Below are 17154 nucleotides of genomic sequence, written 5' to 3' on the forward strand. Positions count from 1 at the left end.
AGGGTGTGAGGGGCAGGGTGCAGAGCTTCTAGACCGCCTCTGGACACCCTACCCTCCAGGAACCTCCTTAGGTTCCACTATCTGGAAGCTCTCCAAACCCTGTCCTTCTGGGGTTTCATGGAGCCTTTATTAATTTAGCATAATTGACTACATCATTGGCCACTGGTGATATATTCAATTTTCAGCCTGTCTCTTCCTCCCCAGAGCTCAGAGGGTGGGGCTGAAAGTTCCAACTCTCTAATCACATGGTTGGTTCCTCTGGCAACCAGATCCCATCCTGAGGCTATTCAGGAGTCCATGAAGACTTGCATCATTAGAATAAAAGATACTTCCATCACCCAGGAAATTTCAAGGGATTTAGGAACTCTGTGTTAGGAACTGGAGAGAGAGATGAAACTTACATTTCTTTTTGTTTGTTTGTTTTTGAGATAGCGTCTTGCCTTGTTGTCCAGGCTGGAGTGAAATGGCATGATCACAGCTTGCTGTAACCTTGAATTCCTGGGCTCAAGTGATCCTACCATTTCAGCCTCCTGAGTAGCTTGGACTACTGGTGAGCACCACCATACTTGGCTAATTTTTAAAAAAATTTATAGAAATGGAGTCTCACCATGTTGCCCAGGCTGGACTCAAACTCCTGGGCTCAAGCGATCTTCCCACCTCAATCTCCCAAAATGCTGGGATTACAGGCATAAGCCACTATGCCTGGCCATGGCCATTTATTATTTTATAATAGCACAACCTTCCATAATGTGGGTGGGTCTCATCCAATTAGTTGAAGGCCTTAATGGAAAAAGACATAGAGGGAATTCTGCCTCTAGACTGCCTTTTTTAGTGAGACAGGGTCTCGCTTTGTCACCCAGGCTGGAGTACAGTGGTTCAATCACAGCTCACTGCAGCCTCAACTTCCTGGGTTCACAATCCTCCCACCTCAGCCTCCTGAGTAGCTGGGACTATAGGCATGTGCCACCATGCCTGGATAATTTTTGTTTTGTATTTTCATAGAGACAGGGTTTCACCATGTTGCCCAGGTTGGTCTCAAATTCCTGGCTCCAAGCAATCTGCCTGCCTTGGCCTCCCAAAGTGCTGGGATTACAGGTGTGAGCCACCACTCCTGGCTAGACTGCCTTTTAACTTAAGCTGCAACATCGAATTCTCCCTAGGTCTCCAGCCTGCCCTGTGGAATTTGGACTTGCCAGTCCCTATAATTACATGAGCCAATTCCTCAAAATCAATCACTCTCTCCTGCTCTCTGTCACATGTACACACACACACACACACACACACACACACACACACACACACGGTTGTTTCTCTGGAGAACTGTAACACAAGTCTCTCTGGGGAGAGCCCAGGGATGCCCTGCCATCTGGCCTGTAATAAAGGCACCAGCAGATCCCTTGTTAATGATTATTAACCCATTTTTTGTTTGTTTGTTTGAGACAAGGTCTTACTCTGGTGAGAACCACCACACCTGGCTATACTGGTCTTTGAATCTCCCACTCCCCTCTTTGTTACAGACGGTCCCTCTTCCCAGCCAGGTGCCTCTACCCACAGCAGCAGATTTCTGCCACTTCTGGGCCTTCCATGTGGCTTTCTCTGATCTTGACATCACACCAAGGCCCAGTCACCATTTTACAGTGTCCCCTTAGACTAGGGTCTCTGGAGACACTTCACTTCGTAAGCATCTTTTTTTTTTTTTTTTTTAAGACAGAGTCTCGTGTCTTGTACTATCGCCCAGGCTGGAGCGATCTCAACTCACTGCAACCTCTGCCTCCTGGGTTCAAGCGATTCTCCTGTCTCAGCCTCCCGAGTAGCTGGGATTACAGGTGCCCACCACCACACCCAGCTAATTTTTATTTGTATTTTTAGTAGAGACAGGGTTTCACTATGTTTGCCAGGCTGGTCTCAAACTCTTGACCTCAGGATCTGCCCACCTCGGCCTCCCAAAGTGCTGGGATTACAGGCTTAAGCCACTTGCCCGGCCCATAAGCATCTTATCTATTCATTCAACAAATATGTATTGATGATGCCTGCTGTGCGGCTAACACTGTAGACGGGGCTGAGGGCAGAGGGGCAGGTGAATCTTCTTTGAGGTAGTAAATGGGTATTGTATGAGCACTTCAGATGAAACTCAAATGCTCAAAGGGCACGGGCAGACAAAGGGGCAGGGTTGGCATTTTGGCAAAGAGAAGACTGTTTGCAAAGTGGGGGCCACTCTGGTGCTGTGGCCAATTGTCACCCTGGTGGGATGTAGGCCAGCCATTGCCAGATCTTTCAAACTTTAAAATAAAAGGTAGGCCTGGCTCAGTGGCTCATGCCTATAATCCCAGCACTTTGGGAGGCCAAGATGGGAGGATCTCTTGAGCCCAGGAGTTTGAGACCAGCCTGGGCAACACAGCAAAACTCCATCTTTACAAAAAAGTACCAAAAAGTAGCCAGGTGTGTTGGCACACACCTGTAGGCCCAGTAACCCAGGCGACTGAGGTGGGAGAATCACCTGAGCCCAGGAGGTTGAGGCTGCGGTAACCGCGATCATGCCACTGTACTCCAGTGTGGGCAGTGGAGTGAGACTCTGTCTTAAAAATAAAGTGAAATAAAATGATTAGCCATGCATGGTGTCATACACCTGCAGTCCCAACTACTTGGAAAGGTCCCAGTCTCGTGAGGTTGAGGCCATGGTGAGCCATGATTGCAGACCTATACTCCAGCCTGGATGACAGAGTGAGACCCCATCCCAAAAAAATAAATAAATAAAAGGCAGAAAGGTGGATTTTACATGAAATTGGATTCACCAAAGTTAACTACTAACATGATTCAAACGCTTTTCTTTTCTTTTCTTTTTTTTTTTTCTTTTTGAGACAGAGTCTTGCTCTGTTGCCCAGGCGGGAGTGCAATGGCACCATCTCACCTCACTGCAACGTCCGCCTCCCGGGTTCAAGCAATGCTGCTGTCTCAGCCTTCTGAGTAGCTGGGATTACGGGAGCACACCACTGCACCCAGCTAATTTTTGTATTTTTAGTAGAGACGGGGGTTTCACCATGTTGGTCAGGCTGGTCTCGAACTCCTGACCTCATGATCCTCCCACTTCAGCCTTCCAAAGTGCTGGGATTACAGGTGTGAGCCACCACTTCCCACCACATTTTTCTTTTCTAATAGAGATGGGGGGGGCGGTCTCACTATGTTCACCAGGTCAGTCTCGAACTCTTGGCCTCAAGTGATCCTCCTGCCGTGGCCTCCCAAAGCATTGAGATTACAGGCATGAGCCACCAAGCCTGGCCCAAACTGATTTTTTTTTTTTTGAGACCGAGTCTCTCTTTTGTCGCCCAGGCTGGAGTGCAATGGCACTATCTTGGCTCATTGCAACCTCTGCCTCCAGGGTTCATGTGATTCTCCTGCCTCAGCCTCCCGAGTAGCTGAGATTACAGGCCAGTGCCTCCATGCCCAGCTAATTTTTGTATTTTGGCATTTTTAGTAGAGATGAGGTTTTACCATGTTGGCCAGGCTTGTCTTGAACTCCTGTCCAGGAGTGATCTACTTGCCTCAGCCTCCCAAAATGTTGGGATTACAGGTGTGAGCCACTGCGCCTTGCCCCAAACTGATATTTTAAAAAACTGATATTTTAAAACACTAAGGAGGCTGAGCACAGTGGCTCACACCTGTAATCCCAGCACTTTGAGAAGTCAAGGGGGGCAGATCACTTGAGGCCAGGACTTTGAGACCAGCCTGGTCAACATGGTGAAACCCCGTCTCTACTAAAACTACAAAAAATTAGCTGGGCATGGTGGCACGTGCCTGTAATCCCAGCGACTCAGGAGGCTGAGGCAGGAGAATTGCCTGAACCCAGGAGGCGGAGGTTGCGGTGAGCCGAGATCACGCCATTGCACTCCAGCCTGGGTAACAAGAGCAAAACTCCATCTCAAAAAAAAAAATAATAATAATAATAATAATAATAGGGCCAGTTGTGGTGGCTCACACCTGTAATCCCAGCACTTTGGGAGGTCAAGGGGGGTGGATGGATCACCTGAGGTCAGGAGTTTGAGACCAGCTTGGCTAACATGGCAAAACCCGGTCTTTACTAAAAAAAAAACATATACAAAAAGCCAGGCATGGTGGTGCACACCTGTAATCCCAGCTACTCAGGAGGCTGAGGCAGGAGAATCGCTTAAACCCAGGAGGCGGAGGTTGCAGCGAGCCAAGATCATGCCACTGCACTCCAGCCTGGACAACAAGAGCAAAACTCCGTCTCAAATAACAATAATAATAACATTAAAAAATAAAAAACAAAACACTGAGGTCAAAGAAAACCCACATGGCAGCATGTCTGGCTTCTGAGCCTCCAGTATGCAAGGCCTGTGCTGAAGGGCTCTGCACTTGCCCTTCTCCTTTTTTCAGGCAAGGTCACCAGTGGAAACCCCCAAGGACAATACCTGTGTCTCTTTCAAGGACCATCCCTCTTGCCTAACACAGTCCCTGGCAGGGAGCAGATACTCAGTGTGCGTTTTTGCACTAGGCTCCAAAATAAAGGTTTTCTGATCACTCTTCAACTCAACAAACTTGGCACCCTAGTGCCTGTGAAATATTGGGGCAAACACTTTATCCTTATTTGAAGCCCCGTCTTTTCTGTCCGACATCCCAAGATTCAGAGTACTCTACCCTATGGGGCCTCCCTGGCTCAGCCTAAGAGGTTGAGGAATACGTGGTAATCGATTTACCAGTGGCAGTGCTTGCCCTTCACTCGGCCTCTCCTGTTCTAAAGAGTCCATAGATCAGTTAATCCACAAATACTTATTAATTAAATACATGGCGGCCTGACATTGGAATGTTCAAAGCCTTCTGCTTAAGAGTTTGTGTGTGTTGGGGGGAGGGGAGCGTGTCGACACAAGGTCTCTGCTCTGGGAGAAGTGCTGGGGAGTGGAAGAAATCCATAGGCTGAGTGGAATAATAATTTCAATGATCAAACACCACTACCACTCTTCCCCCAACCCCAAGTACCACTACTTCGGACAGGGAGGGCAATGCCTCCAATGGAGACTTCCCTAATTCTTGCAGATCATACGCTGGCCCCCAACTTCGCACTGGCCAGAATCCCGGTTCTAGTCTTGTCTGTGCCACCAACCCCTGGGCCCTCTTTATAAAGAGAAAGAAAACGCCTTTGGCCTCTGCCCAGAGCTACAGATACCTGGAGTAGGAGCAGGCAGGAGATGAGTGGTCGATAAAGACCAGAGAGACTTGGGATCGAATTCCACTCTCACCCTGTTTAGTTTTCTTCAGCTTGCTGCTCCAAACAGGCAGAATGTGAAAATTAAGATGCCTTCCCCACTAGCACCCCCAGTTCAGTTTTCTCCAGCTTGCTGCTCCAAACAGGCAGAAGTGAAAATTTTCCCCCCCCTACAAAATAGGGCCGACGAGGATGGGATTCGAACCCACGCGTGCAAAGCACAATGGATTAGCAGTCCATCGCCTTAACCACTCGGCCACCTCGTCCTACGTGGAACAGCTCTTTCCACATTCCCTTATCTCTCATCTCCTCCGCACCTTCCGGGCACTATCACCCACCTGGCAACGCTAACCTCCTCGGACCCGGGGAGAGGAGAAGCCGCGGGAAGAAAGGAGCGTTTTGATTTCCTTTCAGCCGGGAGCCCGAGCCACCCTTCACCATGCTGCAGCCGAGCTCTGCTGCGGGTTCCTCAGAGTCCGGCCGAGCGCGCCGGGCGTTCAGGGCGCGCTCGGTCCGGGGTGCGCGCGCCGGCGGGGAAGGAGGAGCGCGCGTCCCGGGAAGCCAGAGGGGCCCGGGCGGGCGGGGCGTCTGCACAGCGCGCGGCCGGGCGGCGAGGCCGTGGCTCCTCCTCCCTCGCAGGGGGCGAGCTGGCGCGTCCGGGGCTAGGGGCGGCGGCAGGCGGCGGGCGGGGCGGCGCGCGGGGCTCGGCTGGCCTCGGCTCGTCTCGGCTGCGCTCGGCAGGCTGCGGTAAATCCGGGCTTGAGGCGGTTGGCGTAGTCTGTGGCCGGTGGTCTTTGCTGCGCGCCCCGAGCCCCGAGAGCCATGCAGATGTCCTACGCCATCCGGTGCGCCTTCTACCAGCTGCTGCTGGCCGCGCTCATGCTGGTGGCGATGCTGCAGCTGCTCTACCTGTCGCTGCTGTCCGGACTACATGGGCAGGAGGAGCAAGACCAATATTTTGAGTTCTTTCCCCCGTCCCCACGGTCCGTGGACCAGGTCAAGGCGCAGCTCCGCACCGCGCTGGCCTCCGGAGGCGTCCTGGACGCCAGCGGCGATTACCGCGTCTACAGGGGTCTGCTGAAGACGACCATGGACCCCAACGATGTGATCCTGGCCACTCACGCCAGCGTGGACAACCTGCTGCACCTGTCGGGTCTGCTGGAGCGCTGGGAGGGCCCGCTGTCCGTGTCGGTGTTCGCGGCCACCAAGGAGGAGGCGCAGCTGGCCACGGTGCTGGCCTACGCGCTAAGCAGCCACTGCCCCGACATGCGCGCCAGGGTTGCCATGCACCTCGTGTGCCCCTCGCGTTACGAGGCAGCTGTGCCCGACCCCCGGGAGCCGGGGGAGTTTGCCCTGCTGCGGTCCTGCCAGGAGGTCTTTGACAAGCTAGCCAGGGTGGCACAGCCTGGGATTAATTATGCCCTAGGCACCAATGTCTCTTACCCTAATAATCTGCTGAGGAATCTGGCTCGTGAGGGGGCCAACTATGCCCTGGTGATCGATGTGGACATGGTGCCCAGCGAGGGACTGTGGAGAGGCCTGCGGGAAATGCTGGATCAGAGCAACCAGTGGGGAGGCACCGCGCTGGTGGTGCCTGCCTTCGAGATCCGACGAGCCCGCCGCATGCCCATGAACAAAAACGAGCTGGTGCAGCTCTACCAGGTGGGCGAGGTTCGGCCCTTCTATTATGGGCTGTGCACCCCCTGCCAGGCACCCACCAACTATTCCCGTTGGGTCAACCTGCCAGAAGAGAGCTTGCTGCGGCCTTCCTACGTGGTGCCTTGGCAGGACCCTTGGGAGCCATTCTACGTGGCAGGAGGCAAGGTGCCCACCTTCGACGAGCGCTTTCGGCAGTACGGCTTCAACCGAATCAGCCAGGTGCTCATAAGGGAGAGGGCAGGGGTTGGGGCAGGAGGGGTGGTGGGATCAGGGAGTTACAAGAAGTGGCCCTGGATGGAAAGGAGGCAATGAAGCAGGAGGGATCATATTTAGGAGTTGGGTGGATGGTATGGAAGATCCAGGATGCTTCCAGAGGGGTGAGGACGCTGGACTATGGCTTGAGGGAAGTCAGTCTCAGCCCTGTAAATGTCATCAAATTTTGCTGACCTGTCTTTCCCCCTACAGGCCTGTGAGCTGCACATGGCGGGGTTTGATTTTGAGGTCCTGAACGAAGGTTTCTTGGTTCATAAGGGCTTCAAAGAAGCGTTGAAGTTCCATCCCCAAAAGGAGGCTGAAAATCAGCACAATAAGATCCTTTATCGCCAGTTCAAACAGGAGTTGAAGACCAAGTACCCCAACTCTCCCCGACGCTGCTGAGCCCTTCCCTCCCCTAGTCTGAGAAGTCAGCCTCTTGGCTCCTCAGGCCACCTTTAGGCCTGACTGGGGTAAGAAATGTGACTCCACTTTACAGAGGTAGCTGTGGTGTTGAAACACTGGACTTGAATATGGGGTGCTGGGATCGAGTCCTAGCTTTACCACTAACTAGCTGTGTGGCCTTGAGTAAATCCTGTTACCTCTCTGGGCCTCAGTTACCCTGTCTGTAAAAAGGGAGGTGAGAATACCTACCTCACAGAACTGTTGGGAGGCTCAGATGAGACGCTATATGTGAAAACATTCTGTAAGCTTCGTACAAATGTGAAGTATTAATATTATCGCAGTATTATTGTTGTTATTGTTATTGTTATTAACAATCTTGGGTGGGCAGGAGAGCAAGAAGTATGAATGGGATGGAGCTAAGAAGTCTGAGTACTTAATGAAATGGACTTTTTGGAAAGAAATCAGATGAAGGCATAAAATTTAGTTCTTAGCTCTTGGGCAGAAGCCTAAAATTCCTGGATCTCTCAGGCCTTCGGCCTCAGGAGTTCTGAAGGAGGGAAGGGTCTACAGGCTCCATGGGTGACAGCCTCAGATCTGTCCCTTCAACAGGCTGGGCTGAGTATGTGCCTACCGATGACAATGTGTAAATAAATGCGTGTTCACACCCACAGCTGGCTCCGTTACTCTCCTGAGCTGGGGGTGGAGGGGTCGGGGCCGGGTTCTCCCCTTGCACACGGTGGGGAGGTGGCCACGAACGAAGGACGCCGCCTGCAAGGCACTGAAACCTCAGGGCCTTCCCTGCAGGCCAAAGGCCTGCGTGAATGTCGGCCAGTTGCTATGGAGACCGGCCCGCGGTATCCCAGCATGCCTCGGGACCCAACTGTCCAATTGTGAACACCCCCGACGGTCGCCTCCTGATGAAGCACACGGAAGCACCGACAGGCTCTGCCTCCGGGAGAAGAGGGAGCCGCGCAGGTCTTACGGGAGGCCGGCGGCAGTGGCCGGTACCGGCAACCACGGGCACCTCTCAGGGAATCTCGGTCGTGAGGCCAAAGGCTCCAGCCCCCGCGGTGCGTATCGCCATGCATGGCTTTTGGTTCAGCCTCTCGGGTTAGTCCAGTGGGGCCGGCACAATCTCCTACTCCGAGGCCGAAGCAGCGATTTAACCGACCTGACGCGCGCTGGGCCGCGGGCCAGCCAGCAATGTTCCGGCCTTTTCCGGCTCATCTAGAAGGGAGCAGGAGGCTCCCTGGGCGCCGCGGAAAAGCTGGGTTGACCTGTGCGAGAGTGGGGAGGGTCTGCCTTCCCTGGAGGCCTGCCCCGGAGAAGCTGCCATTCTGAAAAGATAAATTGCCTGTATACAGCGCTTTACAATGTGCTTTTCCATCCCTTACCACCTGCGAGCTCTTCAACACTCAGAGCAGGAATAGTTACCTGTTTTTTGCACCCGGGGCAAGGAGGGAAAGTTGTGACTTAACTCACTTATAATCAGAACCAGCTGGAGGAGAGAAAGGCTTCTGGAAGAGATAGGACTTAAGCTGCGTCTTACAAAGTGAATATACTAACAGTGAAGAGGCATTGCAAATGTTGGGAACTGGTTTGGAGAACTGAGCTTTTCAGTTCATGTTGAGGTCATTAGTGAAATTGTTGAGGAATGTGACTGAACGCTCACCTAGGCCAGGCTTACGATGCATAGCTTGACAGGACAGTTTGCTACCATTACAGGGACCTGGGACTACCAAAAAGTAAAAGCTAATCTCTGCCTCACAATTTTGTTGTTGTTGTTGTTAACTTTGTATTTGCAAATCTTCCAGTCATCAAGTGAGCTAGTACTATGCTAGGTAAATAAGATGTGTGTGCAGCCCCTGCCCTAATGAGGCTCATAGACTGATTGGGGGGACAGACGTGAGAATGGGCAAACAGGAGATACAAACAAAGCTTCCTGGAGGGAGTACTGTTTGCAGTGTTCTAAAGGACTACAAAGCAGTGTCCAGAGAAGTTGGAAGAATATCACAGTGAAATAGAACCCTGCAGGGGGCTGAGAGATTATCTGCTGAGAAAACTGTTTATTCTTCCTCTTGGGTGATCTCTTGGCAGTACTTGGCACCATTAGTACAATTACTACTGGGAAGTACTTGGCTTCCTTCTGAAATTCTCTTTCTCCACGACTTCGGGTTTGCCTCCCCCTTTGTAGGAGTCTCCTCATCTGCCTCTTTGGTGACCCTGGGAGTTCCATTATGGATGTCTTCTGACCACACACATTCTGCCTTGCTAGTCGCACCTTCTCCTGTGGCATGAAGAACTTGCTGTAGGGTGATGACCAAATCTCTGCAGCTCAGATTTCTCACTGAGACTTAGACCCATGTACCCCCAGCTGCTTTCCTTCTCTTATTGTGGGTCTTTGCTACTGACTTGACCTACAATGTTCCCTCGCTCAATCAGCACAGCTCACCCAGCTGGTCCATCTTCATCTAGAAGCCCTCCCTGCTGCATCAGCCTTCAGGTCCTGGTTATATACCCCTCCCTTATGCCCTGGTCTTAACTCTCCTCGTACCAGAGTTATAGTTTGCTGCTTTGCCCCTCTCTCCCAAGAACTTGTAAACTCCTTGAGGTCAAAGACAATCACACTTGGGCCCCCTGCATACCGTAGTGCCTGACAGTACCTAGCATATCTTAGATGTTCAATACATGTTAGATGAGTCAGTAAAAGAATGCTTACCTGTGTTCAGTATTGCTGAGCAGACAATTGAAATAAGCACTGAAAAATATTGGCATTACCCATTGGGATGGGTAGGAAATCATTGGTTAATGGTACAGGATCAGTTTCAGCTGAGATCAGTGGGTACAGAAACACATCGAACAAGTGGGAGGTGAAACTAGGAACAGCCAGTGTGCATGAAACCTTGAAAAGTATAACTGAATTGGCAGACAGGGAGCAGTCAGGTGGAAGGCTAAGGTTTTGTGTTTCTGTGTTTTGTTAATGGTAGAAAATACTCAAGCACATTGAAAGTTTCATGGGAAGGATGTTGCTAAGAGGGAGAAGCTGAAGACACAAGAGAGAGGGGGGAGCACTGATGACCTGAGGTCATAGAGGAGGCAGAAGGAAATGGGATTTGACCCAGAGCACAGTGAAAGACAAGGGGATTGTAACGTTATCCAGAAGAGAAGCTGAGGGCATTATAGGCAGAAGAAACAGCTGAGGCAGAGGGCAGAAAATAGAAGGGCAAGCACTGGCCTTTAGATGGTGGGCTGAAGGAGCTGGACCGGGAGGGCAAGTCTACTCTGTGAAAGACCTTGAAAGCCCCAGTCAGTAATGTAGATCCAGTTCAGGTATGGTGGCACGCACCTGTAGTCCCAGCCTCTCAGGAGAGAATCGCTTGAACCCAGGAGGTGGAGGTTGCAGTGAGCCAGGATCGTGCCACTGCACTGTAGCCTGGTGACAGAGTGAGACTCGGTCTCAAAAAAAAAGAATGAAAATTGGCTGGGTGTGGTGGCTCATGCCTGTAATCCCAGCACTTTGGAAGCCTGAGGTGAGCGAATCACAAGATCAGGAGTTGGAAACCAGCCTGGCCAACATGGTGAGATCCCGTCTCTACTAAAAATGCAAAAAATTAACTGGGCATAGTGGCAGGCACCTGTAATCTCAGCTACTCGGGAGGCTGAGGCAGGAGAATCACTTGAATCTGGGAGGTGGAGGTTGCAGTGAGCTGAGATCGCGCCACTCACTCCGGCCTGGGCGACAGAGCGAGACTGTCTCAAAAAGAAAAAAGAAAAATTTAGGTCCAGTTCCATAGGCAATGGAGAGTGCCCGCTAGGAGCATTTCCAAGAGCAGGAGCATTTCCACAGCTCCCAGGCTTCTGTGAGAGGTGCAGATGGCCATTTGCACCCTTGTCACCCAGTATGTGCTCAAGGTGTGGCCAGGCCAGTCACTTCCTGGCTGTCCCCGTCTGGGGTCCGGTTGGGTTCAGCTCCCCACTGCCTCTTTCCCCCTCTGAACTGAGGGCAGCCGTGAGTGATGGCTTCATTACTTCTCCCAGAGTCCAGATGCCTGTCCAGCCTCCAAGCAAAGACACAGAAGAGATGGAAGCAGAGGGCGATTCTGCTGCTGAGATGAATGGGGAGGAGGAAGAGAGTGAGGAGGATCGGAGTGGCAGCCAGACAGAGTCAGAAGAGGAGAGCTCCGGTGAGCCCCTGCACACACACACACAGCCCCTACACACAAGCATGTATGTGTGTGCACACACAACCCCTACACACAAACACGCATGCACATGCACACACAGCCCCTACACATAAGCACGCATGCACACAGCCCCTACATGCAAGCACACATGGACACACAGCCTCTACACACAAGCACACATGCACACACAGCCCCTACACACAAGCACACACGACCCCTACACATAAGCATACATGCACACACAGCCCCTACATGCAAGCACACATGCACACACAGCCTCTACACACAAGCACACATGCACACACAACCCCTACACACAAGCACACATGCACACACACACAGCCCCTACACACAACACACACAGCCCCTACACACAAGCACACATGCACACAGCCTCTACACATAAGCACACACGCACACACAGCCCTTACACATAAGCACACATGCACACACAGCCCCTACACACAAGCATACACGCACACACAGCCCCTACACACAAGCACACATGCACGTGCACACACAGCCCCTACACACAAGCGCACGCGCACACACAGCCCCTACACACAGCACACATGCACATGCACACACCACCCCCACACAGGAGCACACACACATACACAGCCCCTACACACAAGCACACACGCACATGCACACACAGCCCTTACAAGCACGCATGCACACACACACAGCCTATACACACAAGCACACATGCACACAACCTCTACACACAAGTATACATGCACACACACAGCGTCTACACACAAGCATGCACACATATACACACAGCCTCTACACACAAGCACACATGCACACACAGCCCCTACACACAAGCACACATGCACACACAGCCCCTACACACAAACACGCAAGATCACACCAGCTTGCTCTATAACACACTTCGGGGGGAGCTGCAAGAGCAGAGCTGGAGGCTGGAGGAGGACCGCCAGAGCCTGGACACGCACGCGCGCGCGCACGCGCGCGCGCACGCGCGCACGCACACACACGCGCACACACGCACACACACACACCACCTATGCATACGCACACACAGCCCCTACACACACATGCATATGCACACACAACACCTACACACATGCACGCACATGCACACACACGTGGGTATCCGCCACTCCTCTCCAGAGCTAGCCCTTACTGGCCTCTTGTCCAGAGATGGATGATGAGGACTATGAGCGGCGCCGCAGTGAGTGTGTCAGTGAGATGCTGGACCTAGAGAAGCAGTTCTCGGAGCTAAAGGAGAAGTGAGTGTGGAGATACCTTGGGCTGGGTCTGCGAGGATCTGGGATGAGGAGGTGGTGGACCTGGAACTGGGCAGGCATGGCTGGTGCCCAGGGAGTGCATGCCTGACATGGGGCTTGCTGTGCAATAGTGCTGGGTATGTGTTTGCCCAAGAGTAATGGGTGAGCAAATGGGTGCACTGCTGCCTTCTCCCCACCCAGGCTGTTCAGGGAACGACTGAGTCAGCTGCGGTTGCGGCTGGAGGAAGTGGGGGCTGAGAGAGCCCCTGAATACACAGAGCCACTTGGGGGGCTGCAGCGGAGCCTCAAGATTCGCATTCAGGTGGCAGGTCTGTGGGTGGTTCTGTGCCCTATTCCCCTCCCAGAATCCATGGCACCCTGTCACCCTCCTTTCTCGTTCCTGCCCAGCCTTACCCTTTGCTCTCAGCCCTCCTTTGTGGGCACTGGGCTCCCCAGCCAAGCAGGGCCCCTCCTCCCACCCTCTGCAGGGATCTACAAGGGCTTCTGTCTGGATGTGATCAGGAATAAGTACGAGTGTGAGCTGCAGGGAGCCAAACAGCACCTGGAGGTGGGCCTGACGGCATACGGGGTGAGGCGGGCGCAAGGCCTGCAGTGGCCTCCCCCTGTTCCTCCTGCTGAGCTATTGCCCCTCTTCTAGAGTGAGAAGCTGCTGCTCTATGACACGCTGCAGGGGGAGCTGCAGGAGCGGATCCAGAGGCTGGAGGAGGACCGCCAGAGCCTGGACCTCAGCTCCGGTGAGCGCCAGAGACCGGCTCTGTCAATGCCCACCCCGCTCTGGACTTCAGCTTTCCTAACTGCACAAGGGGACAGTCAGACGACCTGCCTCTTGGGGTCAGTGTGAGGACTGAAGGAGACCAGGCCTGGAAAGGGCCTGGCACACAATGGGGGCTCAGGCAGAGTGGGTCCCCCTGCCCTCTTCTGCCCCTGCTCTCTTTCCAAAACAGGTATCAGTGTGACATGCAGTCCCATACAGTAGCTGTAGTCCCCTCCATGTTCACAGTACCAGTGTTCATGTGGAGTCCTAGGGTGGCAGAAATTGTCACTATCCCACTGTCCACTAAACAGATGAGGCTCAAGAAGTACAGCAGCCTCTTCCCAGGGTTGTGTAGTTGGGACCTGAACAGCCCTAAGGGGCTTCCTACCGCAAGCCCAGGGTGGTGATGGGGCAGGGGAGGTGAGGCCAGGCTGGCTCATGGTGGGGGCAGAGGCTTCAGAAGAGGGAGCGTCCTGTGGGCCAGCACTCCAATTTTGACTCTGGGTCTGGGGGCAGAGTGGTGGGACGACAAATTGCACGCCAGAGGCAGCTCCAGGTCTTGGGACTCCCTGCCGCCCAGCAAAAGGAAGAAGGCACCTCTTGTTTCTGGTATCCTTTCACCCAAGGTGGCCTAAAAGTGGGCAGGATCAGCTCCAGACCTGGGGTGTGGGGGTGTAGAGGACATGGAAGACAGTCACATAGACGCACTCCTGGTTGCTTGGTGTCATGTGACCATGTCCAGGCAAATCCAGTTGTCAGCAGTTTCTTACGGGGTCCTGGGTCTCCCTGGGCTGTGTGGACCCTAGGAAAACAGAAATCGCCTGAGCTCAGTGGTGCATACCTCTTGTCCCAGCGCTTTGGGAGGCCAAGGCAGGTAGATTGCTTGAGCCCAGGAGTTCATTTCAAGACCAGCTTGGGCAACATGGTGAAACCCATCTCTAGAAAAAAAACAAAAATAATCTAGGCATGGTGGTGCACACCTATAGTCCTGCTACTCTGAAGGCTGAGGGCAAGAGAATTGCATGAGCCTGGGAGGTTAAGGCTGCAGCGAGCCGTGATGGTGCCACTATACTTGAGCCTGCGTGAGGTTTGGTCTTTGAGAGCTTTCCGTCTCCCAGGGTTGTCCAAGTGGGTCCCCAGCTTTCTGTGGGCACCTTTGCGTATTTCCTACCCCCCTCTTGAAAGTCCTGCCTGCCCCTGACCAGGGCTCATCTCAAACATTACCTCCTCTGTGAGGCCTCTCCTGGTCTTCCCCCAGTGCCTGTGCCTTACTCTGGGGTGCCCACATTCCAGAGGGCACCAGCTGCCTCTGCCCCTCCCTAGGCAGGGTTAGCTTATGCTTAGTCCAGGGCCTGCTGTGCCTTCATCTGTCCTGGCAGAGTTGAGTCCTCTTGCACCCCTGAGGGCATTCCTGCAACAGCTAGTCTTAGTCATTACGGCCACTTGGTGCTGGAGAGCAGGCCCAGGCAGGGAGGGAGGAATCTTGGAAGGCCGTGGCTTGAGCGAATGGGAGGTGAAGGCATGGAGACAGCATGTAGGGAGCACTGGGGGAAGGGAGAAGTTGTCTCTGGAGGGACAAGCCCTGAATCTGTCTTTGGATGGGGGATGGGGCCAGGTGAGGGCCAGTGCTACAGGGTGAGATGGGATGGGCCTCGGCCAGCTGACCTCAAGACGAGGTGACACGTCAGGCAACACTTGGTGTCCTCCATGGATTTGGTTCCAGGAGGACCCCCAGAACCAGGGTCTAAGAGGTAGAAGGTGGAACCTGAGCTCGGACCCAGGTCCTCCACTCCCAGTTCATGCTGTCTGCTGCACCCCCACTCCCGAATGTCTGGTGGGTGACCCTGCCCCTGCCCTCATCACCTGCCGCCTCCACTGGGCTTCCTTGACCCCCACCACAGGCCCGTACATCGTGTACATGCTACAGGAGATCGACATCCTGGAGGACTGGACAGCTATCAAAAAGGTGGGGCTGCTGCCGCCCATGTCCCCTGACACACCTCAGGGCCCCCCAACCCTGGCAGCAGCTCTGCCATCTGCAGGCCTAGGAGTTCTCTGCTTACCAAGGCTCCCCCACCTTTAGCCCAGGGTCCCTGGATCGCAGTCGGCTCACAAGTCCTCTTGCTCGAGGAGGCCCTGGGATAAGGGACTTGTAGTCTGTGTCAGCCCCTTCCTGTTCCAGGGCAGGTTTTGTTGGAGTGGGAGGGTGGTGGGAAGGCAGGAGAGCAACTGAGCTGGCCAGCGGTCAAGTGTGTGGGAGCTCTGCCTGGGAGGGCCTATGCTCCCAGCCCTGGGGGCGCAGCACTGAGGCAGCAGCCGGCATGCCACAGAGGTGGGGGGTGGGGACAGGGATTGCCAGCCTGGAGGTGGGTTCTCAGGGGGTCTTTTCTTCTCACCCACCCAGGCTAGGGCAGCTGTGTCCCCTCAGAAGAGAAAATCGGATGGTAAGAACCATGGCTGTCCCTTCCCCCTCACCATCACTTTCCCTCAGCTCAGCCTCCAGGAGGGAGCACAGAGGGGCTGTGGCTGTCACAATCAGTGGCCCAAGACAGTTAAGATGATCTAGATTTGAGGGGTTTGCAGGAGTTTGAGGAGCAGGAACCAGGATGGGGTTGATGGAGCTCCCACTCAGGAGGGCTCAGTGAGGGCCGGGGAGCTGCTCAGGAGGCCTGTCCTGGGCCAGCCCAAAGCCACTCCCCTCAGTAAGTGGCTACTTGCCTCCTTTCAGCTTCCTCACTGGTGACAGTTTTCTCTTTCCTGCATATGCACAGGACCGTGACTCTGCTGTTCACAGCCAGGGGACCCTCAGAGCAGCTGGCACAGCACCCAGGATTCTCCTCTTCCTGCTGCAGACAGGTGGATCCACAGGCCCCTCAGGGTCCACCCAGCCAGGCTCCTGTGGTGCTGCAGGGCCCTCCCCTGCAACCGCCCCAGCTGGCACTGGAGTCCTCTGCCCTCCTTAAGGCCTGCACAGCTGTGGCCGTGGAGCTGACCTGGCCAGGCAAAGCTGTTTTCTCCATCCCTGAGCCTCCTCCCGCTCCTGAAGATCCACCTCTTGGGGCTCCCCTGACAGAAGACAGCTGAAGTCGAAGCCACATCCTCCTGCTGACCTTGGATGCAGGCAGGCTCCCTGGCCTCTGGGCCAGGAAGCCAGGCCCCACTGGCAGGAACTCTGAGTCAGACGTGGTATCTGGAGGGCTGTCCACCCTGGCTGGAGCTGGAGGCAAGAAGCCAGGCCCCCAGGTTTTCTCAGGGCAGTTCTTGGTGTCTGCCTCCCAGATTTCAAGGACTGGAATTAAAACCTTTCCTGGAACTCCGCGTGCCCCGTGTGTGTGTGATTTACCTTGCAAGAGAATCAAAGCTTCTGTGGGGAGCACGTGAACCAGGCTGACTTCTGGGGTGCCG

General features: G+C 54.0%; 2 protein-coding genes and 1 non-coding gene across 5 annotated transcripts; 2 read left to right on the forward strand and 1 right to left on the reverse strand.

Annotated features, from left to right (window-relative positions):
* Positions 1-5402: 5402 nt before the first annotated feature.
* TRNAS-GCU lies at positions 5403-5484 on the reverse strand. The gene has a single exon. It is a non-coding gene; the product is annotated as a tRNA-Ser (tRNA).
* Positions 5485-5875: 391 nt separating this feature from the next.
* Positions 5876-8204, forward strand: B4GAT1 (beta-1,4-glucuronyltransferase 1). Its single transcript, XM_017537073.1, has 2 exons — positions 5876-7096; positions 7343-8204. The coding sequence occupies exons 1-2, from the start codon at positions 6041-6043 to the stop codon at positions 7532-7534; spliced, it is 1248 nt and encodes a 415-aa protein (XP_017392562.1). The 5' UTR covers positions 5876-6040; the 3' UTR covers positions 7535-8204.
* Positions 8205-8367: 163 nt separating this feature from the next.
* On the forward strand, positions 8368-17065 carry BRMS1 (BRMS1 transcriptional repressor and anoikis regulator). 3 transcript variants are annotated; one of them, XM_017537075.2, is made up of 10 exons: positions 8398-8604; positions 11573-11718; positions 12887-12977; positions 13176-13303; positions 13463-13542; positions 13633-13729; positions 14266-14358; positions 15651-15715; positions 16154-16193; positions 16521-17065. In XM_017537075.2, the coding sequence occupies exons 2-10, from the start codon at positions 11580-11582 to the stop codon at positions 16526-16528; spliced, it is 741 nt and encodes a 246-aa protein (XP_017392564.1). In that variant the 5' UTR covers positions 8398-8604; positions 11573-11579; the 3' UTR covers positions 16529-17065. The 3 variants fall into 3 exon arrangements, 2 of the variants coding, with proteins under 2 accessions (XP_017392565.1, XP_017392564.1); XR_001827674.2 differs by having other exon boundaries at positions 8368-8604; positions 15651-16193; XM_017537076.2 differs by lacking the exon at positions 14266-14358 and having other exon boundaries at positions 8393-8604.
* Positions 17066-17154: the final 89 nt, after the last annotated feature.

The sequence above is a fragment of the Cebus imitator genome, unplaced genomic scaffold (genome assembly GCF_001604975.1).
Source record: "Cebus imitator isolate Cc_AM_T3 unplaced genomic scaffold, Cebus_imitator-1.0 Scaffold102, whole genome shotgun sequence".
NCBI classification, from domain to species: Eukaryota; Metazoa; Chordata; class Mammalia; order Primates; family Cebidae; genus Cebus; species Cebus imitator.